The sequence below is a fragment of the Oryctolagus cuniculus genome, chromosome 1, assembly GCF_051225735.1.
Source record: "Oryctolagus cuniculus isolate XC-2025 breed Fujian yellow rabbit chromosome 1, ASM5122573v1, whole genome shotgun sequence".
In the NCBI taxonomy this organism is placed as follows: Eukaryota; Metazoa; Chordata; class Mammalia; order Lagomorpha; family Leporidae; genus Oryctolagus; species Oryctolagus cuniculus.
Window position 1 is genome coordinate 229,135,627 of NC_142867.1, and position 25,245 is coordinate 229,160,871.

A 25,245-nucleotide genomic window follows, 5' to 3' on the forward strand; every position below is an offset into this window, starting at 1 on the left:
TATTGTAAGGTTTCCTCTTTTTTATGTCCAGATGGTCCCTAGTGAAAGGCTGCACTACAAACACCTAATCAGATATTTAAGTGGAAGTTGCTACTAGGATCTTTAAGACTCCTACAAGCAGCTGCTGCTGGGAAACTGTATTGTTCTATAACCGCATTTGGCAGAAACATCAACTTTTTGACAACTGGAAATTACTGGATGCTTCTTTAAAGACATTTAAAGTCTTTAGGCAAATTTTCAAGTAAGCATTAGCCTGCACATTCCTTTGTGTTCCCAGACTGACAGATTTAATAAATCTCAGTAATACACCCTGTTAAGGAAGGAAACAGAACCAGAACTCTGTTTTATTTCATGACTCCATAATTTCAGAAGAGGCTGCAGTGCAAGGGAAATCTGCATGAGGGCTTGAAGTACATAAAAGGTGATGTTAAAGACTACAGTAAGGCCCCTAACAGCCAGGTGTAATAGACAGTATTTTCTGGTTTACAGCCATGACCAATGTTGGTTAAATGCTACACTATTTTCATGACAAGAACTGAGAACATCTACTACTCTAGGCTAAAGAATCAGCTATAAACATAGCAGTTTCTTTTCAAAATAAAATTAACTTTTAAAAATTTCCTAAAGCATAAGTCCTATCATCACCACTTTTCTAATGCAAAATATCATAGAAGCTAATATATAAACTCACCATAATATGATTAGAATTTAAAATTAGCCAAGGTAGTGTATAAAAGTATTTCAGACAAATTCTCTTACTATTCAGAGCTTGGCTCTGTTTTCAAACTCTGAATACATCACTGGGTCATTGTCACTGTCAGTAGAGATGCGAAATCAATGGTCCATAGAATTAAATTAAATGGGGCTTGGTGAATTACCCCATAAGCCAAATGACCTTATATTTCATATTTTGAAAAGCCACCTGTGTTATAAATTGGCAGTTCACATTGTTTTACTAAGGATTTAGAGGAGAGTGAAAGTATGAGATTCACCTCCCCATTTTTTTAAAAAAAGATTTATCTATTAATTTGAGAGAGAGCGTGAGAGCGAGAGCTATCTTCCATCCACTGGCTTATTCCCAAATGCCTGCAATAGCCAAGACTGAGAGCCAGGCCAAAGCCAGGAGACAGGAACTCCATTTAGGTCTTCCATGTATGTGGCAGGGTCCCAAACACTTCAGCCACCTTCCCACAATGCATTAGCAGGGAGCTGGATTGGAAGTGGAGGAACTGGGACTTGAATTTGCACTCTGATGGGAGATATGGGCATCCCAAGCAGTGGCCTAACCTGCTGTGCCACAATGCCCTCTCCTCTCAATTCTCAATCCTATCAACAGAAGTCAAGAGACTATGGCAGGAAGAAATGCACTGCAATGATTAAACCAGATTCTTAGAGATGTTTCAAATATAACATTGAGATGTCAGAACTCAGGAAAATTTCCTGCAAGTTTCTATAAATTCACCATCACTACTAAAACAAAACACCTAATAACACTATCTACACATAAAAGTCAAGACCAATGGACACTTTTCAGTCCTCCCTGTGGTATGCCACTGTCTACCACTTCCTCACCATCCTGTAACTTGGTCTTCTTTCTGTTCTTAGAATCTTTGTCTTGCCTTCCCTTTCCTTAACCCAGTTCTTAAATGGCTGGCTTTCCTGGGTATGCATATACATGCCTGTATCTACACACACATACATACACATATGCTGCTTGGGACTCACGTCCAGTAGAGCTATGATACAAATTTCAGCCTTCTAACACCCAATCCAGTGCTCCCTCTTTCCTACCGCATGGGATGACCGTCCAGTCAAGTTATTTCTGTGAGCTCAATCTGCTCTCCTGGTCTTAGGATGCTGCTGACCCCCAATCAAGCTGTGGGCAAAGGCCAAGCAATGAAGCAACCTGTGTGACTCAGGCCTGTGCAGGTCCGGGAGTACACTGCCCTCACACATTGCTGTTTACACAGAGGGTACCTGGACAACAGGGGCAGTCTTCGTCCAGTCCATGCTTCCATGTTCATGTATACTACACAATGTAGCGTTTGTGACCTGTAAAACTGAATGGCTTGTTTCCTTGTTTAACCATTAGCATTTTGTCAAGTCCACTGGAATATCCAGCTTTTAAATTTAGGTCAGGAGTGGGTCTGTAAGTTTGAAGGTGCACAGCTATTAAGTGGCTCAGGCTGATAAGGTTTGTATTTCCCTTAAAGAAAAAATACCTTAATAACACCACTGTATCAACCCTTTCGATTAAGCTTTCCCTGAATGATAGAGAAAAAATGTGCAAGAGTGTTCCTTACTTGAAGGCAGGCGCCCAAGTTACCTTTGCGTGCTGCCCCAGCTCCGTGCCTAGAATGTGCTGGCACACAGAAGACACTGAGTATACTGTTCCATTCCTAAGGACAGCTCATGAAGTTGAGTAGCTCTGAATAATCACTCCTATTTTGGATTTAGATACACCCAGTCAAATAAAGGCATGGAATGGCATCCGCTCCTCCTGTAAACCTGCTAGGGTTTGGGGCCCTCACTGGTCCTGGCAAATATCTGTGACTGTCTTGCAGGTATGGTGATATCCAAAGGAAGTCTACGAATGTGCATTCCTCTCTGAATAAAGGGAACATGGGCAAGAAGCTAAGACTCAGACGGCCTTCATTCCTATAGTCCGGTGTTGTCTGTGTTTGGGACCCTTACTCCTACATTAAGGAAGACTTCTTGGAAGCAGCACTTCCCAGGTTAAACTCCACCACATTAACACAGGCTATGACTTTATTCATCAGAGCTTTGGTCTTCTCAACTGTAGAACCAAAATAATAGACACTAATAAGGTTGTTATGAAGATTTAATGAACCTGCCAGGATTCTTAACACATCCTTTTTACTTTCTTTATATTCCTCCTTGAGGATCTTAAAAATTAACCACAAACACCCTTCTCCCTGATCTAGCTGCCACCAGCAACTTAAAAGAGGAAGCAAGACCTTTGTTTCTAATCAGAGCTGACAATTAAGATCTTAGGGGGAGGTTAATTTAGGAGACCAAGCTATACTGGCCTTTGATAGTTAAAAAAAATAATTACTGTTATTTCAACTGGAGGTTAGGATATTGGTTAAGATGCCTGATGAGAATGCCTGAGTTCAAGTGAAAGGCAGAGCAAGAGAGAGACAGGGAGACGAGAGATCTTCCATCCACTGGTTCACTCTCTAAATGGCTGCAACACCTGAGGCTGGACCAAGCTGAAACCAGGAGCCAGGGGCTTCATCTGGGTCTCCTACTCAGGTGGCAGGGGCCTGAGTACTTGGGCCATCTTCTGCTGCTTTCCCAGGTGCATTAGCAGGGAGCTGGGTTGGAAGTGGAGCAGCTGGGCCTCGAACCAGTGCTCTGCTATGGGATGCCCAACACTGAAAACAGCTTTACCCACTGTGCCTCAGTGCCAGCCCCCAGGCTCCCAACTTTAGCCTGGCCCAGTCCTGGACATAAGCATTTGAGGGATGTGCCAGTGGATGGGAGCTTTTGTCTCTCAAAAACAAAAGAAACTACTGAAAAACATATGGATTGATGTTTTTGTTTAATACATTGATTTAGAATTTAAATAGCTGAATTGATGGATTCTGGGGAAATGGAGTCTGAATCAACTCAGAAACCTTCCAGGCCGGCACCGCGGCTCACTAGGCTAATCCTCCGCCTTGCGGCGCCAGCACACCGGGTTCTAGTCCCGGTCGGGGCGCCGGATTCTGTCCTGGTTGCCCCTCTTCCAGGCCAGCTCTCTGCTGTGGCCCGGGAAGGCAGTGGAGGATGGCCCAAGTGCTTGGGCCCTGCACCCCATGGGAGACCAGGAAAAGCACCTGGCTCCTGCCATCGGATCAGCATGGTGCGCCGGCTGCAGCGCACCAGCCGTGGCGGCCATTGGAGGGTGAACCAACGGCAAAAGGAAGACCTGTCTCTCTGTCTCTCTCTCACTATCCACTCTGCCTGTCAAAAAAAAAAAAAAAAAAAAAAAAAACCCAAACTTCCAAAAACAAACAAAACAATCAGATAATAAAACCAAAAAAGCAGAGGCAACATTTTCAGCAAAAGTACATTGGGTGAAGTGTTTACCCTCAAAATTCCTACATAGACATTTTGCGTGTGGGTTTTTTTTTTTTTAAAGATTCATTTATTTATTTGAAAGTCAGAGAGAGAGAGATCTTTCACCCTCTGGTTCACTCTCCAAGTGGTCACAATGGCCAGTGCTTAACCAGGCGAAAGCCAGGAGCCAGGAGCTTCATCCAGGTCTCCCATGTGGATGCAGTGAGCTGGAACGGAGCAGCTGACACTCAATGTGGGGCTCAGATGGGATGCTGGCGTTGAAGGCAGAGGCTTTACCAGCTATGCCATAATGCTGGCCCCTACACTGAAATTCTAAGCTCTAGTGTCCCCCATAATGGCCTCTAGGTGGGGATGGGGCTTTAAACAGGAAACTGAGTTAAAGTGAGGCCTTAGGTGGACACGGATAAGACTTGTGTCCTGGGATTAGGAGGCACACAGAAATGCCAGGGGTGAACATCACAAGATGTAGCAAGAGGGCTGCCTTCTGCAAGTCAGGAGCTACAGAAGGAACCGGCCCTGCTGACACCTGGGTCAGACTCCAGCCTGCAGAGCCAGCAGGGAACGAGCTTCTGCTGGGGAAACCGCCCCATCTGGAGCCCTAACAAACCAATACAGGAAGTAAGAAAGTAGCAGTCAGATCCCGAATACAGAGCAACAACGCCCCTACCTCCAGCATCTGTGCAGGAAGAGACTGGGGAAGCAAATGGGCACATCTGACGGACCAATGAAAAAAGAACCCCCAAACAGCCGACTGGGATTCACCAGATTGCACACTGTGCCATTCCGAGAACAGAATCTAAAACCGGGAGGAACTGTGCCCGAGTTAACAGCCACAGCTGCTTATGAGCACTGGAAATCTGGGCTCTCACTCTGCAATGTATGTGAGCATAAAATATTCACTGTGTTTCAAAGGCAGTATTTAAAAAGGGATGCAAAACACCTCACTAATAATTTTTTTTTTTTTGACAGGCAGAGTGGACAGTGAGAGAGAGAGACAGAGAGGGAAAGGTCTTCCTTTGCCGTTGGTTCACCCTCCAATGGCCGCCGCTGCAGCCGGCGCACCGCGCTGATCCGATGGCAGGAGCCAGGATCCAGGTGCTTTTCCTGGTCTCCCATGGGGTGCAGGGCCCAAGCACCTGGGCCATCCTCCACTGCACTCCCTGGCCATAGCAGAGAGCTGGCCTGGAAGAGGGGCAACCGGGACAGAATCCGGCACCCCAACCGGGATTAGAACCCGATGTGCCGGTGCCGCAAGGTGGAGGATTAGCCTATTGAGCCACGGCGCCGGCTCTCACTAATAATTTACCTATGTTGATTGCATGTTGAAATAAAATGCTTTTGATATATACACTGGATCAAATAAAATATATTATTAAAATAAACTTTGAGGTGCACACTGTGGGTTCCACACCCCATACTGAAGTGCTAGTTCTAGTTCTAGCTACTCTGAATCCAATACAGCTTTCTGCTAATGTCCCTGGAGGGCAGCAGATGATGACACAAGCACTGGGGTTTCTGCTACCCACTCGTGTAAAACCTGGATGTAGTTTCTCTCTCTAGGCTGCCACCTGACCCAACCCCAGATGTTACAGGCATTTGGGGAATAAACCAGCAGACAGAAGAGCTCTCTTCTCTCTCCCTCCCTGTCACTATGCCTTACAAATAAGTAGATTTTGGGGCCGGCGCCATGGCTCACTTGGTTAATCCTCCACCTGCAGTGCTGGCATCCCATGTGGGCAGCAGGTTCTAGTCCCAGTTGTTCCTCTTCCGGTCCAGCTCTCTGCTGTGGTCCGGGAGGGCAGTGGAGGATGGCCCAAGTGCTTGGGCCCCTGCACCCTATGGGAGACCAGGAGGAGGCACCTGGCTTCTGGCTTCGGATCGGTGTACCTCCGGCTGTGGTGGCCATTTGGGGGGGGGGGGGTGAACCAATGTAAAGAAGACCTTTCTCTCTGTCTCTATCTTGCTAACTATCTGTCAAATAAAAAAAAATTTTTTAAAGTAGATTTTAAAAGAAAATTCAATTGTTTCTTTTTACACGTGTTAATATGGTTAGAAAATTTAAAATCACATTTGTAGGTTGTATCAAATGTCTATTTGTTGGGCCAGCACTGTGGTACAGTAGGTTAAACTACCACTTGCAGTTCCGGCATCGCATATGAGCACCAGTTCAAGTGCCAGCTGCTCCACTTCCAATGCATCTCCCTGTGAATGCACCTAGGAAGCCTCAGAAGATGACCCCAGTGCTTGTCCCTGCCACCCACGTGGGAGGCCCGGAAGAAGCTCCTGGCTCCTTGCTGTGGCCTGGCCAAGCCCTGGCTGTAATAGTCATCTGGACAGTGAACCAGTGGATGGAAGATCTCTCTCTCTCTCTCTCTCTCTCTCTCTCTCTCTCTCTCCCTGTCTCTCTCCTCTTCCCCCCCGCCCCGTCCTGTAACTCTGCCTTTCAAATAAATAAATAAATAAATAAATCTTTTTAAAAAGTCTATTTGTCAGTGCTTTCCCAGACCTTGCAATCAAGGTTACTACTGCACCCTGGTGGCAGTCCACCTCAAATGCAAGCCCAGTTCCTCAGGTGTCAAGTTACACAGAATGAAAGCCAACATCCTCAGCTCTTATGCACAGGTTAGGATAGAACCTCTGAAATAACAAGCAGTTTACTGTCGCTGTTTTGCCTGTAGGAGAATATTAACTTGCTGAAGAGGGAGGATGAGAAGAAAGAGAAAGGGAAGAAAGAAAACAAAGGCTAAAGGAGGGCAAGAAAGGGACAGTGGGACAAATTGTTAATTTCTCAGTTACCATCTCCTATTTAGGAACAACTACATCCTAAAAATAGGTCTAGAGGAAGCACTGACTGGGGCCAGCCACTGGCACAGTAGGTAAAGCCGCCACCTGCAGCACCGGCATTCCATGTGGGTGCCAATTTGTGTCTGGCTGCTTTTCTTGCGATCCAGTTCTGTTTGTGGCCTGGGAAAGTAGGGAGGATGGCCCAAGTCTCTGGGCCCCTGCACCCACCTACGCGGGAGACCTGGAAGAAACTCCTGGCTTCTGGCTTCATTCTGGCCCAGCTCTGGGTGTTGTGGCCATTTGAGGAATGAACCAGCCAGCAGATGGAAGATCTGTCTCTCCCTCTCTGTAACTCTGCCTTTCAAGTAAAATAAATAAACCTTCTTTTTAAAGGTTTATTTATTAATTTGAAAGGCAGAATTACATAGAGAAAGAAGGAGAGGCAGAGACAGAGAGAGAGGTCTTCCATCCACCAGTTCACTCCCCAACTGGCCACTGATTGGAAGCCAGGAGCTTCTTCTGGGTCTCCCACGTGGGTGCAGGGGCCCAAGGACTTGAGCCATCTTCTACTGCTTTCCCAGGCCACAGCAGAGAGCTGGATTGGAAGTGGAGCAGCCGAGACTAGAACCAGTGCCCATATGGGATGCTGGCAGTGCAGGTGGTAGCTTTAGCTGCTATGCCACAGCGCTGGCCCCAATACGTCTTTAAAAAAAAAAAGGGAAGCACTGATTTATGATTTTGATAGAAAAGACATTGATAATTTCTTCCTTGAGTATTACAACTATATTTAATAAAAACAATTTTTAAATTATTTTTACTTAAGACCCATCACGTGGTATGCTTTGGTGGAAATATTTAAATAGCACCCAAGGCTTGTTTTCATTCTGCATTTGCTCCTCTGGAGTCACGCAATTACTGACGTGAAAGCCTCTTCTTTGGCAAAGCATCCTGAGTTAGGGATATCACTGACACACAGCTGTGTCTCCCAAATACAGGTCTTGAAACGCTGCCTTACATAATCCCAAGTATTCCATTCTTCTCTGGCAGTCTCAGTCACCATAGTAACCAGAATCCGGCAAGCACTTGAGCTTTTGATCATTTTCCGACGGTATTCAAAGCTTTTTCTAACAATATTCTCCCTTCATTACAGCTGTAGCTACACGTGAGCACTATTGTAAGCAAGACGCCATTCATTTTGTTCAGTTCTTACTCTCTGGGCTGTTCTCTTATACAGTAAACAGAAAGAAGAGCTAATCTGTCATGCATATATTGTGAGCAGGAATTTGCAGTCAAGAAAAATACTCCATTAAGCTGTTTGCAGTTGGGAAAATGAAAGCTCTGACAATTTTGATGAACAGCTTAATGTGAGGTGTAAAGACAGACCTCCAAGAGTGGAACGAGAATTTATTACAGCCCGGATGAAACATTAAGCAGATCCGAGCCTTTCATGCAGTGAGCTGCACAGTGCATTTTCTCACCCCGCTCATAAAGAGTTCAGGAGTCCGTGTGAGAGGGAACACAGGGGGGCTTCAGGGGTGCTGTGTTCCGTTTCTTTATCTGATATACGTGAGTGTGTTCAGTTTGTAAAAAATACACATCTGGCAGGTGCACATTTCTTCAGTATGTTATCTTAGGTAATAAGTTTGATATCCAGTGTATGAGATGAAGTGTGAACAAGAAACCACAAAGGAAAGCTAGCAGAATGAGGACTCTCAGTGAAAGGCGCGTGTGCGAGGGTTGGGGAGGGGGGTTACACCCTTCCAGCTGGATCCCCACCCCACCCCCAGCACCCCCGGTGCTGCTCCAGACAAGCACCGTGATCTGGTTCTTATTCACACCAACACTGTGGGTTGGGGAGGCAGCAATAACAACCTCTCCTCTTAACTATTCCAAAAGCAACGCACAAAACCTGTGTCACTGCTTCAAAGTAGAGAGGTGTTTAACCCACAACCACCAGAGCTTTCCTTCAGGGAGAGAAGTGGGAGAGTAACGTCGAGAAGGGTGCCACACTCACCCCCCACCACCACCCAGGGGAGTTGTAACAAAGACCTAGCGGATCAAGGGGGCCCTTTCCAAGCAAAGTCTAAAATCGAACAAAGAATGTTTTCACTGATACAGCAGCACAGAGAATACACACAGCCTCACGCAGTAAACACTGAGGGAAAAACCAGTCCCTTGGAAGAGAGAGGCCAACTTGGGCACTATGAGCAAGTGGTTCCCACTAAGGGGTATTACAGCACGGATGTAAGTGTGATACGAAATACTCACTATAGAGAGAATCATGTAATAAACAGTATTTTTGTAATTTGCTTTTTATTTCTCATTTAGTCAAATGCCACGGACAACTTTTCATTTCTACCTCTACCAAAATCTTTTAATAGTTCTTTGCTAGAAGTTCTAGTTATACAGGTATGGAGTCACATAGCATGATTAAAACAGAGACATCGGATTTTCTTTAAAGATGACAAGAATCAGGGGTGGGTTTCTGCTGCTGGTTAAGATGCCCTCATCCCACACAGGAGTGTCTGGGTTCCATTCCGGCTCCAGCTCTTGACCCCTGCTTCCCACCAACGTAGGGATGATGGCTCATGTAGCTGGGTTCCTGGCACCCACCTGGGAGACCCAGACTGAGTTCCTGTCCTTGGCCCAGCCCTGGCCATCACAGGCATTTCAGTGTTGAGTAAGCAGATGGGAGATCTGTCACTGTCTGTCTCTCTGCCTCTCAAATAGCTTTTTGAAAAATGAAAAGAATGACAGAGCCAAAGTACTGACCTCTCAGTAAACCACAGATCTATGTTATCCAACATAGTGTTCCCTAGCAACATCTATTTTTGGTTGTAGCTATTAGAAATAATTAAGGCATTAATTAATAAGTACAGGCATTTGGCATGGCAGTTAAGATGTTGATTAGGATGCACATATCTCATGTTGGAGTGCCTAGGTTCAAGTCCTGGCTCTGCTTCCTGCTAATGCACACTTTGGGAGGCAGCAAGTAATGGCTCAAGTAGTTAGGCCCCTGCCACCTGAATGGAGATCTGAGCTCCTGGTTTTGGTATGACCTGGCCCCGACTCTTGCAGACATTTGGGGAATGAACCAGAGGATGGTAAATCTGTGTGTCTCTCTGCTTTTCAAATAAAAAAAATAAATAAATAAAATAAACATTTTTAAAAGGAATTAAGGCTTATTTAAATCGAAAAAAGGTCATTCATACAAAACAATGAAAATAAATCCTTGGTGAATTTCTTTCCCACTCTTCCAGGTGACAGGAGGATCATCAGATTTTAAAACAGCGTATGAAGAAGATCCTACTCTGCATTGGAAAGGAATCCCTGATTTCCAGGTAGATCATGATATCCGCAAGTTACACACAGGGATATTTCATTTTAATGAAGGAAGTATAACAGGTAAAAACATTAAATAATATGAAAAATGATACGTATTATAAAGAAAATTAAATGACTATAGGGATGAGAGACTGAAAGGGCAGCTTTAAGATAGGAAAGCCACTGAAAAGTCATTTGACAACTTTGTATCACCTTTTTAACTGGAAATATGTTTTTTAAAAGACAAATTTACTGCTTTAAAAGTAAACCTGGGGCCGGCGCCACGGCTCACTAGGCTAATCCTCCGCCTCGCGGCGCCGGCAGACCAGGTTCTAGTCCCGGTCGGGGCGCCGGATTCTGTCCCGGTTGCCCCTCTTCCAGGCTAGCTCTCTGCTGTGGCCCGGGAAGGCAGTGGAGGATGACCCAAGTGCTTGGGCCCTGCACCCCATAGGAGACCAGGAGAAGCACCTGGCTCCTGCCATCGGAACAGCGTGGTGTGCTGGCCGCGGCGGCCATTGGAGGGTGAACCAACGGCAAAGGAAGACCTTTCTCTCTGTCTCTCTCTCTCCCTGTCCACTCTGCCTGTAAAAAAAAAAAAAAAAAAAAAAAAAAAAAAAAAAAAAAAAAAAGTAAACCTGGCCAGTACATTTCCACACCAAAGTATATAAAACACAATTATAAAAGATAAAAGAGGGGCTAGTGCTGTGGCATAGCAGGTAAAGCCGCTGCCTACAGTGCGGACATCCCATGTTGGGGCAGGTTCGAGTCCCAGCTGCTCCACTTCTGATCCAGCTGCCTGTTGATGCACCTGGGAAGGCAGTGGAGGATGGCCCGAGTGCCTGGGCCTCTGCCCCCATGTGGGAGACCTGGAAGAAGCTCCTGCCTCCCGGCCAAGTATGGCACTGAGGTGCTCCCACGTGGAACATGGGCATCCTAGCCGAATGCCCTCCCGACCCTGAGCATTTTACCTATAGCAAGAATTTGTTCAGACTAGATCTAAGCTAAAGAAACTTTAGGTATGAAGTAGGTGAATATCCCAAGAATCTTAAGAACTAAAATAGAGGCTTAATTATTGAAATAAAAAATGGTGCAAAATTATTTACCCACCTCATACCAAGAAAATACAAAGACACATTTTGACAAAGACACACATGGGTTCAGCTCCCAGTCTGCTCAGGGTACACAGCACTAAACTAAAAATATCACTGTCTACAACATTCCATCACTACTTTCATCAACAGGTATTTTATTCTGAAAACTGAAAGAACAAAAACACAAGTAAACAATGCAGAAAAATGCAACAGGAGCTGTACATCCAATAGCACAGCATTCCTACGCTCCCAGGACCTCAGTGTCTTGAAGTGTAAAATCAGATGTCAATCAGGTGTGGTATGAGCAAGCACAGAAAATCACCTAACAAGAATACCCCTTTTCAACAGGAGTAAAGCAATGTAAGTTACCTTCCTTACAGTTTTCCTCTTAGAATAAAGAAATACTGTCAAGGAAAAGTAAACTGATCACTTCTAGTACAAGGGTACTTCAAAAACTCCATGGAACATGCAATTAAAAGATATAGTTTGGTGCAAAAAAATTGAAATCCATACAAGAGCTCTTCAATAAGTTCATGAAAATGTGTACTATGAAAAAAAAAACTATGCTTGGATTTTAAAAATGTCTTTGCACCAAAATAAACATCTTTTTTTAAAAAAAAAATTTATTTATTTGAAAGTCAGAGTTACACACAGCAAGAAGGAGAGAGAGAGAAAGAGAGAAAGAGGTCTTCCATCTGCTGGTTCACTCCCCAATTGGCAGCAATGCTCACAGCTGCACCAATCTGAAGCCAGGAGCCAGGAGCTTCCTCTGGGTCTTCGCATGTGGGTGCAGGGGCCCAAGGACTTGGGCTATCTTCTACTGCTTTCCCAGGCCATAGCAGAGAGCTGGATTGAAAGTGGAGCAGCTGGGACTCGAATCAGCGCCCATATGGGATGCCAGCACTGGAGGCGGCAGCTTTACCCACTACACCACAGTGCCGGCCCCAATAAACATCTTTTAATTGCATTTTCTACAAGCTTTTGAAGTACCCTGTACAGATATTTATATAACATTCTATGTGTAGCTTTCAGAAATTTCCCGCACATCAGTTTGAAAAAGCATGCAAAACTAGAGAAAAGCTTAGAGCAGCCAGAGCCCACTGACCTTAAGCCATTGAACAGTTGCTTAGATTTATCCAGAAGGTAACAAAAATCCGTAACTGTCTTCCTCTCCCCCTGAGGGATGTCATCTTCAGCACCTCCAGAGGACATGATTTCTTTGAGAGCAAATTCAGTCCTGTAGGAAAACATGCATTTAGTTATCCTGCACTAAGAACCAAGAGAGAAACAGATTTTAGTTATGTCACCTGATAGCATTCAGAGAGATACAGAATTCTGATCACAACCAATTCATCAAAATAATTTAATTAAGATGGCTGTTGGAAAATAGATAATCTCATTTCATAGTGGGAGTGAAAATCAGCAAAACAATATTGGAAAAATAATTCTCATCATATTCTTTCTTTTTTTTTATTTATTTTTTATTTATTTATTTTTTTGACAGGCAGAGTGGACAGTGAGAGAGAGAGAGACAGAGAGAAAGGTCTTCCTTTTGTCGTTGGTTCATCCTCCAATGGCCGCCGCAGCCGGCGCGCTGCAGCCGGCGCACCGCGCTGATCCGATGGCAGGAGCCAGGAGCCAGGTGCTTTTCCTGGTCTCCCATGGGGTGCAGGGCCCAAGCACCTGGGCCATCCTCCACTGCACTCCCTGGCCACAGCAGAGAGCTGGCCTGGAAGAGGGGCAACTGGGACAGAATCCGGCGCCCCGACCAGGACTAGAACCCGGTGTGCCGGCGCCGCAAGGTGGAGGATTAGCCTAGTGAGCCGCGGCGCTGGCCATCATATTCTTTCTTACAACACATATTACTTGCTGCATGTTATGTTCTGGGTATTCTTCTAGAAGGCCAACAACCTGGAACACTGATCCTTTCACCTACTTGTTTATTTGCTCCATTCTGCAAATCTATCTAGGAAATGAAATGATCATACAAATATAAAATACCTTATCCACATTTTTTCAGTAATATAACTTTAAAAACTGAAAACCTAAAGAAAGAAACCCAAAACAGGAAATGGTCAATTACATCATAGAATACTAACCCCTACACCCAGCCCTATCACTCACTAACTCACAATTAAGAAGGCGAGACAACAGAATGAGGACTCTTCAACATAAAAGGGATATAAAAATTACACACACACGGATATATATCACAACTATCTTTTATTGAGTCCAAACCATCTCCATATGTAGTCAATTATATTAGTCAGCCATTTAAAGATGGTGGGTTCCTGGCAAGTATGTGTATTATGACCCTACCACTAAATTCAAAAAAATGCATTTGTGTTTACACAAAGACAGAGATCCCTGGGGCAAGAGAGGGAAGCCTGGTCCAAGTGCAGGGTAAAGAAACAGGCAGGGTAGACGAGGGCCCGAAACCAGAGATGGAAGCTGGGGTGTGGTATGGTTATTTTGGTGAATATTTTTCTCTCTAACGTTGTCCTGAACAGGCAATTATGGTCAGAAGGCAGGAAGACTGTCAGCACGCCTAGAGCTGTCAAGGGGCTTCAGGGTAGCACCAAGGTGGCACCGGAGCCGGCTGGCGGGGGGTCCGTGACATGCGTGGACAGCACTGGGTGCTCCCTGCATGCTCACAGGTTCCCTCTTCTCACCACCTCTCTCCACACTGCCCAGACCAGAGCAAAACAGATCCTGAAAAGGACTGGCCCAGGAAGAGGTGTCACGCTGTAACACACAGCCCTTTTGGCCCTGGGCAAGTCCTGTCCTCTCCACCCTGAATCCAACACAGGCATTCATGGGACAGAAAAAGAAGAGTGTGAAACAAGCTCAGTGAGGGAGGGTGTTACAAATAAAGCAGGAAGAAGATGTCACAATGAAGCAAATAAAAACCTTGGTATGAAAAATACAAACACTGAAATAAGGAACTTGGATAAAGAGCAGAAAGGATAATGTTGAAAAAAATGAGTAAGCTAAAATACTAGGTTTAAGGTACTCTGCCAAAACATTATCAGGAACACATGAAATAAATAAATGAAAACTCAAGAGACATGGGATACAGAACTAGGGAAATAAACAGCCACATAACATGAGGTTGCTTCACCAAGCTCAGGGAGGCGTGGGGGCGTCTGGGATGCAGCCTGGGATGCCTACACCCCATGCGGAAGTCCTGGCTCTACTTTCTGATCCAGCTGCTTGCTGATGTGCACCCCAGAAGGCAGAGGATGACGGCCCAAGAACTTAGGAGACCTGGACTGAGCTCCGCCCTCCTGACTGCTGTGGGCACTTGGGGCGTGAACCAGTGGTTGCAAGATCTCCGTTTCTCTTTGTTTCTTTCTATCACTTTCTTTAAAAATGAAATTAAAAAGTTGTTCAAAGTTAGCGCATGCAGACAAGGAATTTACAAATACTTAACTGAAAATCCTATGCAAATATTTTTTAAATGTTTGTATCAAAATAGACTCCATTTCCCATGAACTTCTGGTAATACACAGCACACTTTCTAGTATATACAGGAGAGAAAAAAATTGAATGAAGACATATTTGAAGAAATAATGACTAAATCTCCCAGAATTATAAAAAATATAAGACATCAAACTGAAAAGACTAAAAAGAATGGGAAAGAATAACAGAGATAAAGGCATAATCTTACAGCTAGAAACATTAAAGTAAACAACAAATCCAGAGAGGTCCTCTCTCCTTCCTAAACAATTCAGTCCTACAGCCATTAGTGGGTGCCCACGTGGAGAGAAGCCTGCATGGACGTTTATCACTAGGATGAACACACCAGACACCTAACTCCTGGCTTGTAACATCTATCATTTGTGGGGCCGGCACTGTGGCACAGTGGGTTAATGCCCTGGCCTGAAGTGCCAGCACCCCATATGCACGCTGGTTCGAGACCCGGCTACTCCACTTTCAATCCAGCTCTGCTATGGCCTGGGAAAGCAGTAGAAGATGGTCCTAGTCCTTGGGCCCCTGCACCCACGTGGGAAGACCGGAAGAAGCTCCTGGCTCCTGGCTCCTGGCTTCAGATTGGTGCAGCTGTGACCGTTGCGGACAATTGTGGAGTGAACCAGCGGATGGAAGACCTCTCTCTCTCCTCTCCTCTCTCTGTGTAACTCTGACTTTCAAATAAATAAATAAATCTTAAAAAAATATTTATCATTCGCCAGTAAAAGGAACCAGACCTCCTTGGAGAAGTGTAATTGGCTAATGACAGCACTATGGTAGGATATTTTTGTGCCAGAAAGCAAGAAAGTACTCAAACAACCAAGGGAGACATGTCAAAAGGACATAAGCAAGAAAGGATGACAGGGACATGTCCAAACAACACAGGATCTAGCAGGAGGGACAGCACACTGGCCAAACCAGGGATAACCTCAGCAATGGAATAACTGCAGCAATGGAACAATCTATTGGATAAATAAGAAACCAAGAAGCATTACTGGTATAAATAAATGAGTGAACCAAAAGAACGTTTCATAGTGAATGGGATGGCTTCGGAGTATTTCTCCTCAAAATATAAATCAATTCTAAAAAGAAAGAGTAACTCACAGCAGTAAAACTTGGCAGGTACCGTCTGGATCAAGGGCTCAAAGCGAACATCTGTAGTAATCACACAAGTCAGAGTCCTGGACAATGAGAAGGGATGTGCCTGCCAAAACTCTAGCCCCTGAATTGAACCAGGAGGAAACATTCTACAAAATAACCAACCTGTCCTAATCAGAAACATCTCAAAGTTTCTTTCAAGGTACAATGCTGACTCCGAACTGGATTCTTCGGCTACAAAGGATGTTACCGAGCCCACTGGTAAGGCTGGAACGGATCCAAAGGCTGGACCGGAGTGATGTATCAATGTTAATAAGGAGGCTGTCACCACTCACCAGTTACAGGCAAAATACAAGCCTAGTGCCACAAAACTAACACATTATGAGGCAGGTGCTGTGGCACAGTGGGTTAAGCTGCTGCGTGGGATCACTTCATCTCATAATGGAGTATCTGTTTGTTTTTTTTTTTAAGATTAATTTTATTTATTTCAAAGGCACAACAACAGAGAGAGAGGAGAGACAGACAGAAACAGATCTTCCATTGACTGATTGACTCTCCAAATGGCTACAACAGCCTGGGCTGGGCCAGACAGAAGCAAAGAGCCGGAAATCCACACGTGATCTCTCCCACGGGTGGCAGGGGCCCAGTACCTGCGCCATCCTTGGCTGATTTCCCAGGAGCATTAGCAGGGAGCTGGCTCAGAAACGGAGAAGCCAGGAGGTGCTCCAATAGAGGATGCTGACGTCACAAGAGACGGCTTCACCTGTGGTGCCACAATGCGCCCGCGTGCTAATGCATCCTAGCTGGCAGCAGGTGATAGGTCTGCCACCCACACAGGGGCACCAGGCTGTCGTTCCTGGCTGCTGACTTCAGCCAGGCCCAGGTCTAGCTGTTGCAGGCATTTGGGGAGTGAATCAGCAGATGGAGATCTCTGTTTCTCCCTCTGTCTCTGCCTTTCAAGTGTGTGAAGATAAATAAATGAACATTTTGAAAGATATGTACTATTTATAGCAACTGAGAACACACTGGAACCAGTATGTCTGCTAGAGGCAGTGTAAAATAATTCAAACCTGTGTATTTCACTGAACAAATAAGGGGACATAAAATGGTCATTCTGTTAGATTCAGCAATTATACTTGTGGGAACTTACCTTCAGAAAGATGCTAACTGTCACCATTGGTAAATTATTCACAACACAGGAAAATGGTCAAAAAATGCTAGCTTGCTGGATAGCCATAACATAGCACCTGCCATCCTTCAATGTGTGTTCTTTCCCGTATCACCTGACACTCGCAAATGCCTCTTCTCTAATCTCACTGAACTGTCTGCAGGTGTCAGGACAAACCCTGCTCTCATACAGCATCATGATTTTACATATTATTCATTCTAGCTATTTGGTTCACCTGGCAAATTTATATTCATAGCTCAAGACATTCAAATGACACCTTTTCAGTAAAATCTTGCTTGACAATCTACTCTCTCCCTGGCACCTACCTGTGAACAAGTCCCTGGCGGGTTTTTCAGTTACTCCACAAAAAGTCAATCAAATATAACTACATGGGGTCTTTAAAAAAAAAGTCTGTCTCACCCTCTGGATCCACAATGTTCAGCTCTGCAGTCATTAGTCACATGTGGCTGTTTAGCACTTGAACCATGAGTACTCTCAAATCAATGCACTGATAAGTACAAAGCAGACCAAATTTAGAAGGTCTGGTATGGAAAAAAGGCTGTAAAAGATGCATGAATAATTGTTATATGGGTTGTATGTTGAAATAGTATTTTTGTTTCTGAGTTAAATAAAAATATATTTCTTTGTTTTTTTTTTTGTTTTGTTTTTTTTTTTGTTTTGTTTTTTTTTTTTTGACAGGCAGAGTGGACAGTGAGAGAGAGAGACAGAGAGAGAAAGGTCTTCCTTTGCCGTTGGTTCACCCTCCAATGGCCGCCGCTGCAGCCGGCGCACCGCGCTGATCCTGGCAGGAGCCAGGAGCCAGGTGCTTTTCCCGGTCTCCCATGGGGTGCAGGGCCCAAGCACCTGGGCCATCCTCCACTGCACTCCCTGGCCATAGCAGAGAGCTGGCCTGGAAGAGGGGCAACCGGGACAGAATCCGGCGCCCCAACCGGGACTAGAACCCGGTGTGCCGGCGCCGCAAGGTGGAGGATTAGCCTATTGAGCCACGGCGCCGGCTTAAAAATATATTTCTAAAATTAATTTCACCTGTTACCTTTTTAAAGTTTATTCATTAATTTTTATTTATTTAAAAGGTAGAGTGAGCGACAGACATGTTTCCTTTGCTGGTTCACTCTCCAAATTTCCACAACAGCTGTGGCTAGGCCAGGCTAAAGCCAGGGGCCTGGAACTCCATCCAAGACTCCCAAGGGGTGGCAGGGATCCAACTACCTGGAGTATCACCTGCTGGAGGCTGGTATCAAAAATGGAAGCCAGTAATCCTCCGCCTTGCGGCGTCGGCACACCAGGTTCTAGTCCCGGTCGGGGAGCCGGATTCTGTCCCGGTTGCCTCTCTTCCAGGCCAGTTCTCTGCTGTGGCCCGGCAAGGCAGTGGAGGATGGCCCAAGTGCTTGGGCCCTGCACCCCATGGGAGACCAGGAGAAGTACCTGGCTCCTGCCATCGGATCAGCGCGGTGCACCGGCTGCAGTGCGCTGGCTGCGGCGGCCATTGGAGGGTGAACCAACGGCAAAAGGAAGACCTTTCTCTCTGTCTCTCTCTCACACTGTCCACTCTGCCTGTCAAAAAATAAATAAATTAATTAATTTAAAAAAAAAATGGAAGCCAGGACATGAATCCAGCCACTGAGGTATGTGACACAGGCACCCTATGTGACATCTTCACCACTGTATACTCACTCTGCTTTTTACTTTTTAATATGGTTTATAGAAAATTTAAAATCACACATGACTTGCTTATATCTCTATTGAACAGTGCAGTGCTAGACTTGAATCTGAAGAGCCAGTATAGTCTTTATCTTATCTTTCTGTCTCCCACAATAAAGCACACACATATATACCACCTGCACATACCATGTATATAACAAACGTTTGTTGAATGAATGAATGAAATGAATGGAAATAAGGGAGAAAATCTATGTATTTATAATAGTAGAAAGCTTTAAGTAATTTTGAGTATTCCTACTATAATGGAATATTTAATTATGAGCTGGTCATTCCACAGCCTATTAGCACACAGATTCTAGCTATGTATATTATGCTATTTAAGAAAGTGTGTGTGTGCTTTTTAAGATTTATTTTATTTATTTGAAAGGCAGAGTTACACAAAGGGAGAGACAGAGAAAGAGTGAGAGACAGAGGGAGAGAGATCTTTCATGCGGTGGTTCACTCCCCAGATGGCCACAACTCCCAGGGCTGTGCCACATTGATGCCAGGAGCCTGAAGATTCTTCAAGGTCTCCCACATGGTGGCAGGGGTCCAGGCACTTCCACTGCTTTCCCAGGCCATTAGCAAGGAGCTGGACTAGAAGTGGAGCAGCCAGGACATGAACTGGCATCCATCTCAGGCAGCGGCATAACCTGCTACATCACAAGACTGGCCATGCAAAGTGTGTTTTGATACACTAAATCACAAAGAGAGGGAGAGACACAGAGAGATCTTTCATCCACTGGTTCACTCCCCAGATGTGATAACAGCCACGACTGGACCAGGCCAAAGCCAGGAGCCACAGCAGGGGCCCAAATATTTGGGCTAGCCTCTGCTGCTTCTCCCAGGCCATTAGCAGAGAGCTGGATCAGAAATGGAGCAGCCAGGACACGAACCGGAGCCCATATGGGATACCAGTGTCACAGGCGGCAGTTTTACTTGCTATACCACAATGCCAGCCCCAGAGTAGCATACTTCTCCAAAGTAGTTTCAATTGTCTTGCATGACAAGACAATCATACTTATGTTTATCAAACCTTACAATATTCTGTCATAAAAGATAGTTTGTATAATTTGACTTTTTTGGTGTTCCTGTTCAAGTATTCTAAGTACACCCCAGTATTTTATAAGTCAACGCACTCTTACTTGTAACTGCCACTTAATGACATTCTGCCTTAATGGTACAGAAACCAGGGCCTCATGCCACACCAGACTATAAATCCATTATGGAATAAATCCATTCTACATCGATTCTTTTTTTTTAAAAGATTTATTTATTTACTCGAAAGTCAGTTACACAGAGGAGAGGCAGAGAGAGAGAGAGAGAGAGAGAGAGAGAGAGTGAGAGTGAGAGTGAGAGTGAGAGAGAGAGAGGTCTTCCATCCGCTGGTTCACTCCCCAATTGGCTACAATGGCCGGAGCTGTGCCGATCTGAAACCAGGAGCCAGGAGCTTCTTCCAATTCTCCCACATGGGTGCAGGGGCCCAAGGACTTGGGCCATCTTCTACTGCTTTCCCAAGCCATAGCAGAGAGCTGGATCAGAAGTACAGCAGCCGGGACTCGAACCGGCACCCGGCGCTTCAGGCCAGGGCGTTAACCCACTTCGCCACAGTGCCAGCCCCGTGAATGATAGAGTATTTGGGCCATCTTCTACTGCCTTCCGGAGTATTAGCAGGGTCAGTCAATAAATTTTAATGATACACCTTGCATGATATTTTAAAACTGTGATAAGAGGTTTAATGTATTAAGAAAAACCAAGCGTCACTTAAGAACATTATCTTGCTAAGGTTATTTTCCATTTTTATAAGCATAATGTTAAAATATCAAATTACATGGTAGATTACATAATTTCGACTAATAATCTCAAACAACACAAATTAAAATAATTTTTTAATTAAAAAAGAAAAATACCATGTTAAAACTATTAAGAGTTAGAGGGTAGAGTGGTTAAGTCTCTGCTTGGGATGCCCACATCCCATGTCAGACTGCCAGTTTTAAGGCTGGCATCCACTTCCATTCCAACTTCCTGAGACTGCATTGTCGGAGTTGGCAGATGATGATGGCTCAAGTGCCTGAGCCCCTGTCATCCAAGTGGGAGACCTAGACAGCGTTCTAGGCTCCTGAATTCAGCCTGGCCCAGCCCCAGGTTGTTCTAGCCATTTAGGGAGTGAACCAGGAAATGGCAGATCTTTCTGTCTCTCTGCCTCTCAAACAAACGAACAAGTCATTTTCTTTAAAAGGTTAAAAGTAAAAGTATGGAAAACATACATTTGGCAAACATTAATCAAAAGGGATGAAATACAGCTATGTTGTTATCAAGCAAAATTAAATGTAAAGAAAAAATCTGTAGAGATGAGAGTATTTCTTTATCACAAAACGTTGAACTCAATACATAATTCTTAAAGTTGTATGCAAGTAACAACACAGCTTCAAAGTAGAAACACAAAAATGGATAAAACTAAGTAAAGCAACAGAAGAATCCACCATTATAATGGGAAATTTAGGACATATCCTTCAGCAACTGAATGAGAATCAAATCAAAAAAGAATTATAGTAAGAGTTTTTTAATTCTCACTTTTAATACCTGTCAATCACCCAACTGAAATACAGGGAATCATGTACTTAATGACTGTAGAATACATATTTTTTCACATATAAGTGGAAAAATTATAAAAACCATTTCTATGCTAGATATAAAACAAGTCTCAACTTGTTGCAAAGATCTAAAATCAGAGTATACATTCTAAACACACTGCAATAAAATGAAAAAATCAATAGAGCAAAATGAGAAAAATTTCTATTTGGAAATTTATATATGCATTAAAATAATTCACTGGTCAAAAAGAAACCATAGGCCGGCGCCGCGGCTCACTAGGCTAATCCTCCACCTTGCGGCGCCGGCACACCGGGTTCTAGTCCAGGTCGGGGCGCCGGATTCTGTCCCAGTTGCCCCTCTTCCAGGCCAGCTCTCTGCTGTGGCCAGGGAGTGCAGTGGAGGATGGCCCAGGTGCTTTGGGCCCTGCACCCCATGGGAGACCAGGAGAAGCACCTGGCTCCTGCCTTCGGATCAGCGCGGTGCGCCGGCTGCAGCGCGCCAGCCGTGGTGGCCATTGGAGGGTGAACCAATGGCAAAAGGAAGACCTTCCTCTCTGTCTCTCTCTCTCTCACTATCCACTCTGCCTGTCCAAAAAAAAAAAAAAAAAATCATAATTAAAATTAAAAATACCCTGAACTGACTGACAAAAAAAGCATTTGGATACAGAGAAATCTATGTTTAGGGAGAAATGTATGTCTTCAAATACATTAGAAAAGAGGCTGGAAAAAGAACAGCCAATTAATCCCACAGAAAGAAGACTGAAATAAATCTACATAAAAGGGAAGAAATTAGTTAAATACAAAGCATGCACACAACAGAAATGAGCAGGTATAAAGCCCGGTTCTTGGGAGACCAATAAAACCCTGGCAGAGTGATGCAGGGGAGTACCCCAAATCAGAAAGATCCAAGGGCACAAGAGGTTGTCACAGGAATATTGTGAATAGCTTTATGCCAATCGAATCTATTTGATCATTTAGGTGAAACAGACAAACACTTCACAGGAAACCTCATCCAAAAACCAGAAATTTTGAATCCCTTTCTCTCTAGTCAGGAAACTGCCTAATCAGAAACCTACCAACGATGAAAATTCCAGGTCCAGATGGCTTTACCAGCAAATTACACAAAACATTGAAAGAAGGAAAAAAACGTAAACCTTACACCAGCTATTGCAGACAATGGAAGGAAAAACACTGCAGCACAATCATTTTGTAAGGCCAACATAACTTTGATACCAAAACCTTGACAAGGATATTATAAGAAAGGAAAATTATAGACCATTCTCAGTAATAAACACAGATGCAAATATGCTAAACCAAATGTTAGCAAATCCCATTCAGCAACATATAAAAAGGACATGACAAAACTGGGCTTATTTTAGGAATATGAAGTTGACTTGATCATTGAAAACCAACCACTGTAATTTACCACATAAGTAGAATGAAAGGGAAAAATCATGACAGCTTCTTAACAGATGCAGAGCACGCATTGGGTAAAATTTCACAGTGACTCACAAATAAGAAAAAATAACTCAGGAAACTGGGAACAGAAAGAACTTCTTAATCACAGAGAACATGTAGTTAAAAACCATCCTATTTACTTAAATGTTGATCTACTTCCTCATGAGATTTTGAACACCTGATGTCATGAGGATCTGAAAACATATGGAATAAAAGAAAAGTGGGGCCAGCGCTGTGGCCAGCGCTGTGGCGCAGTGGGCTAAGCTGCCACTTGGCGATGCCTGCGTCCCGTATCTGAGTGCTGGTTTGAATCCCGGTTGCTTCATTTCCAACACAGCTCCCTGATAATGCACCTGGGAAAACAGCAGATCCAGCTTCCTGCTGATGTGCCTGGGAGGGCAGTAAATGATGGCAGTGGAAGATAGTTCAAGTATTTGGGCCTCTGCCACCCATGTGGAATACCTGGAAGAAGTTCATGGCTCCTGCCTTCAGCCTGACCCAATCCTGGTTGTTGCAGGCATTTGGGGAGTGAACCAGCAAATGGAAGATGTCTCTCAGTCTCTCCCTCTCTGACACTTTGTCTTTCAAATAAATGAATAAATAAATATTTTTAAAGTGAAACTTCAAAAATGATGTATCAAAAATAAAAAGTAACTAAGAATAAATAGATGAAGATATACAAGATTTCATCATAGAAAACTGTAAAACACTTAGAAATAAAGACCTCTAGAAGATTAACAATATACCATTCTCTTAGTGACGGAAAGTCTCAAAATTGTAAAGACTGGGGGCTGGCACTCTGGCATAGCAGGTAGAGCCGCCACCTATTGGGCCGGCATCTCATATAGGCACCAGTTTGAGTCCAGACTGCTCCACTTACGATCTACCTCCCTGCTGATGGTCTGGGAAAGCAGTAAATGGAGTCAGTCCAAGTCCTTGGGCCCCTGCACCCACATAGGAGACCTGGATGAAACTCCTGGCTCCTGGCTGGAATATCTCTCTCTCTCTCTCTCTATTTTCTCTTCTCTCTCTGTCTCTGACTTTCAAGTAAATAAATAGATCTTTAAGAAATACATTACTACTAGCATCTCTTACTTATCTGTCATCTCTTCTAAAGTCACCACTCTCCCAAATAAGCTATCAAATGCCGTAATTTGTTTGGTACTTTTTATTTTGGAATTATGTGGAATGTACTATTTAAAGATTTATTTGCAGGAGTCACAGAGAGAGAGGGAGAAATAGAGAGAGAGAGAGAGAGAAAGAAAGAGAGAGAGATCTTCCATCTGCTGGTTTACTCCCCAGATGACCACAACAGCCAGGACCTGAAGCCAGGAACCAGGAGCTTCTTTCAGATCTCCCAAACACTTGGCCATCCTCTGCTGCTTTTCCCAGGCCATCAGCAGGAAGCTGCATCAGAAGTGGAGCAGCTGGGACTCGAACCAGTGCCCATACGGGATGCCAGCATTGCAAAGCCACTATGCCACAATGCCGTTCCCAATACTGTACTTCTTGACCTGGAGTTAGCACTGGGAAAATTCACTGAGTTATTATTTATGTACTTCCTGACTGTGTTATTCTTGAATTAAAAAGACCTGAAAAACAGGAAGGAAAGAAGGAAGGAAAGAAGGAAGGAAGGAAGGAAGGAAGGAAGGAAGGAAGGAAGGAAGGAAGGAAGGAAGGAAAGGATGAAGAAGGGAAAAACACCAGATCCACACGTTTTTACAAGTGATTTTACTAAATATTTAAACAGTGAATATACTTTACTCCCAACAATTACTTTAATGAGGCTAACATAACCTTGACACAAAATCACAGAAAGGTGATACAAAAAAAGCAAACTCACAGGCCTAACTCCTTACTATACAAACAGTTCTTACAGCCCCAAATGCTTATCATATTAGATCATCAATAACTGATAATTTAACATACAGCACCAAAAACAATCTCATTGGTTTACTAATAAATAAATGGTGAATTATGACTTACGACCTGATTTGGAAGTAGAGTCTTTGCAGATGTACTGAAACTTAAGGTGAGGTAACACTGGAGTGGAGTGGGTCCTTTATCCAATGTGACTGCTGTCCTTATGACAAAAGAAGCAGAGACACAGAGAGAAGAATGCCATGTGAAGACACAGGAGGAAGGCAGTTGTGTGAAGACGGAGGCAGAGACTGGAATTATGCAACTCCAAGCCAAGGACTGCCAAGGATTGCTAGCAACCAGCAGAAGCTAAGAGAGGAACAGATTCTTCTGAGCTCCAGGAAGAACCAATTCTGCAGCAATTCACTTTTACTCTGGCTGCCTGCACTGTGACAGCACACATTTCTGAAGTCTTAAACTGCCTGGTTTGTCATGTCATTTTGCCTTTCCTTTGTATTTCTGAGATGACTGATGAAGTTCAGGGCCTGTCATTCATTCCAGCAGGCCCAGGAAACTAACAGGTATTTAA

The 25,245-nt window shown here is 44.2% G+C and overlaps 1 protein-coding gene across 13 annotated transcripts in view; it reads right to left on the bottom strand.

Moving 5' to 3' along the window:
* SCAI (suppressor of cancer cell invasion) overlaps positions 1 to 25,245 on the bottom strand; it is a 166,004-nt gene that overhangs the window by 69,940 nt on the left and 70,819 nt on the right. For 11 of the 13 annotated variants that reach the window (XR_016212023.1, XR_016212032.1, XR_016212030.1 and 8 more), the window contains one exon: positions 12,391 to 12,522. Coding sequence is in view for 10 of the 13 variants with exons in the window: in XM_089302577.1 (XP_089158703.1) it covers positions 12,391 to 12,522 (132 nt within the window). In the remaining 3 variants the exon portion in view is untranslated. Of the gene's footprint in view, positions 1 to 12,390; positions 12,523 to 24,785; positions 24,880 to 25,245 lie in introns of all 13 variants that reach the window. The other 2 variants (XM_089302555.1, XM_089302564.1) reach the window with 2 other exon arrangements.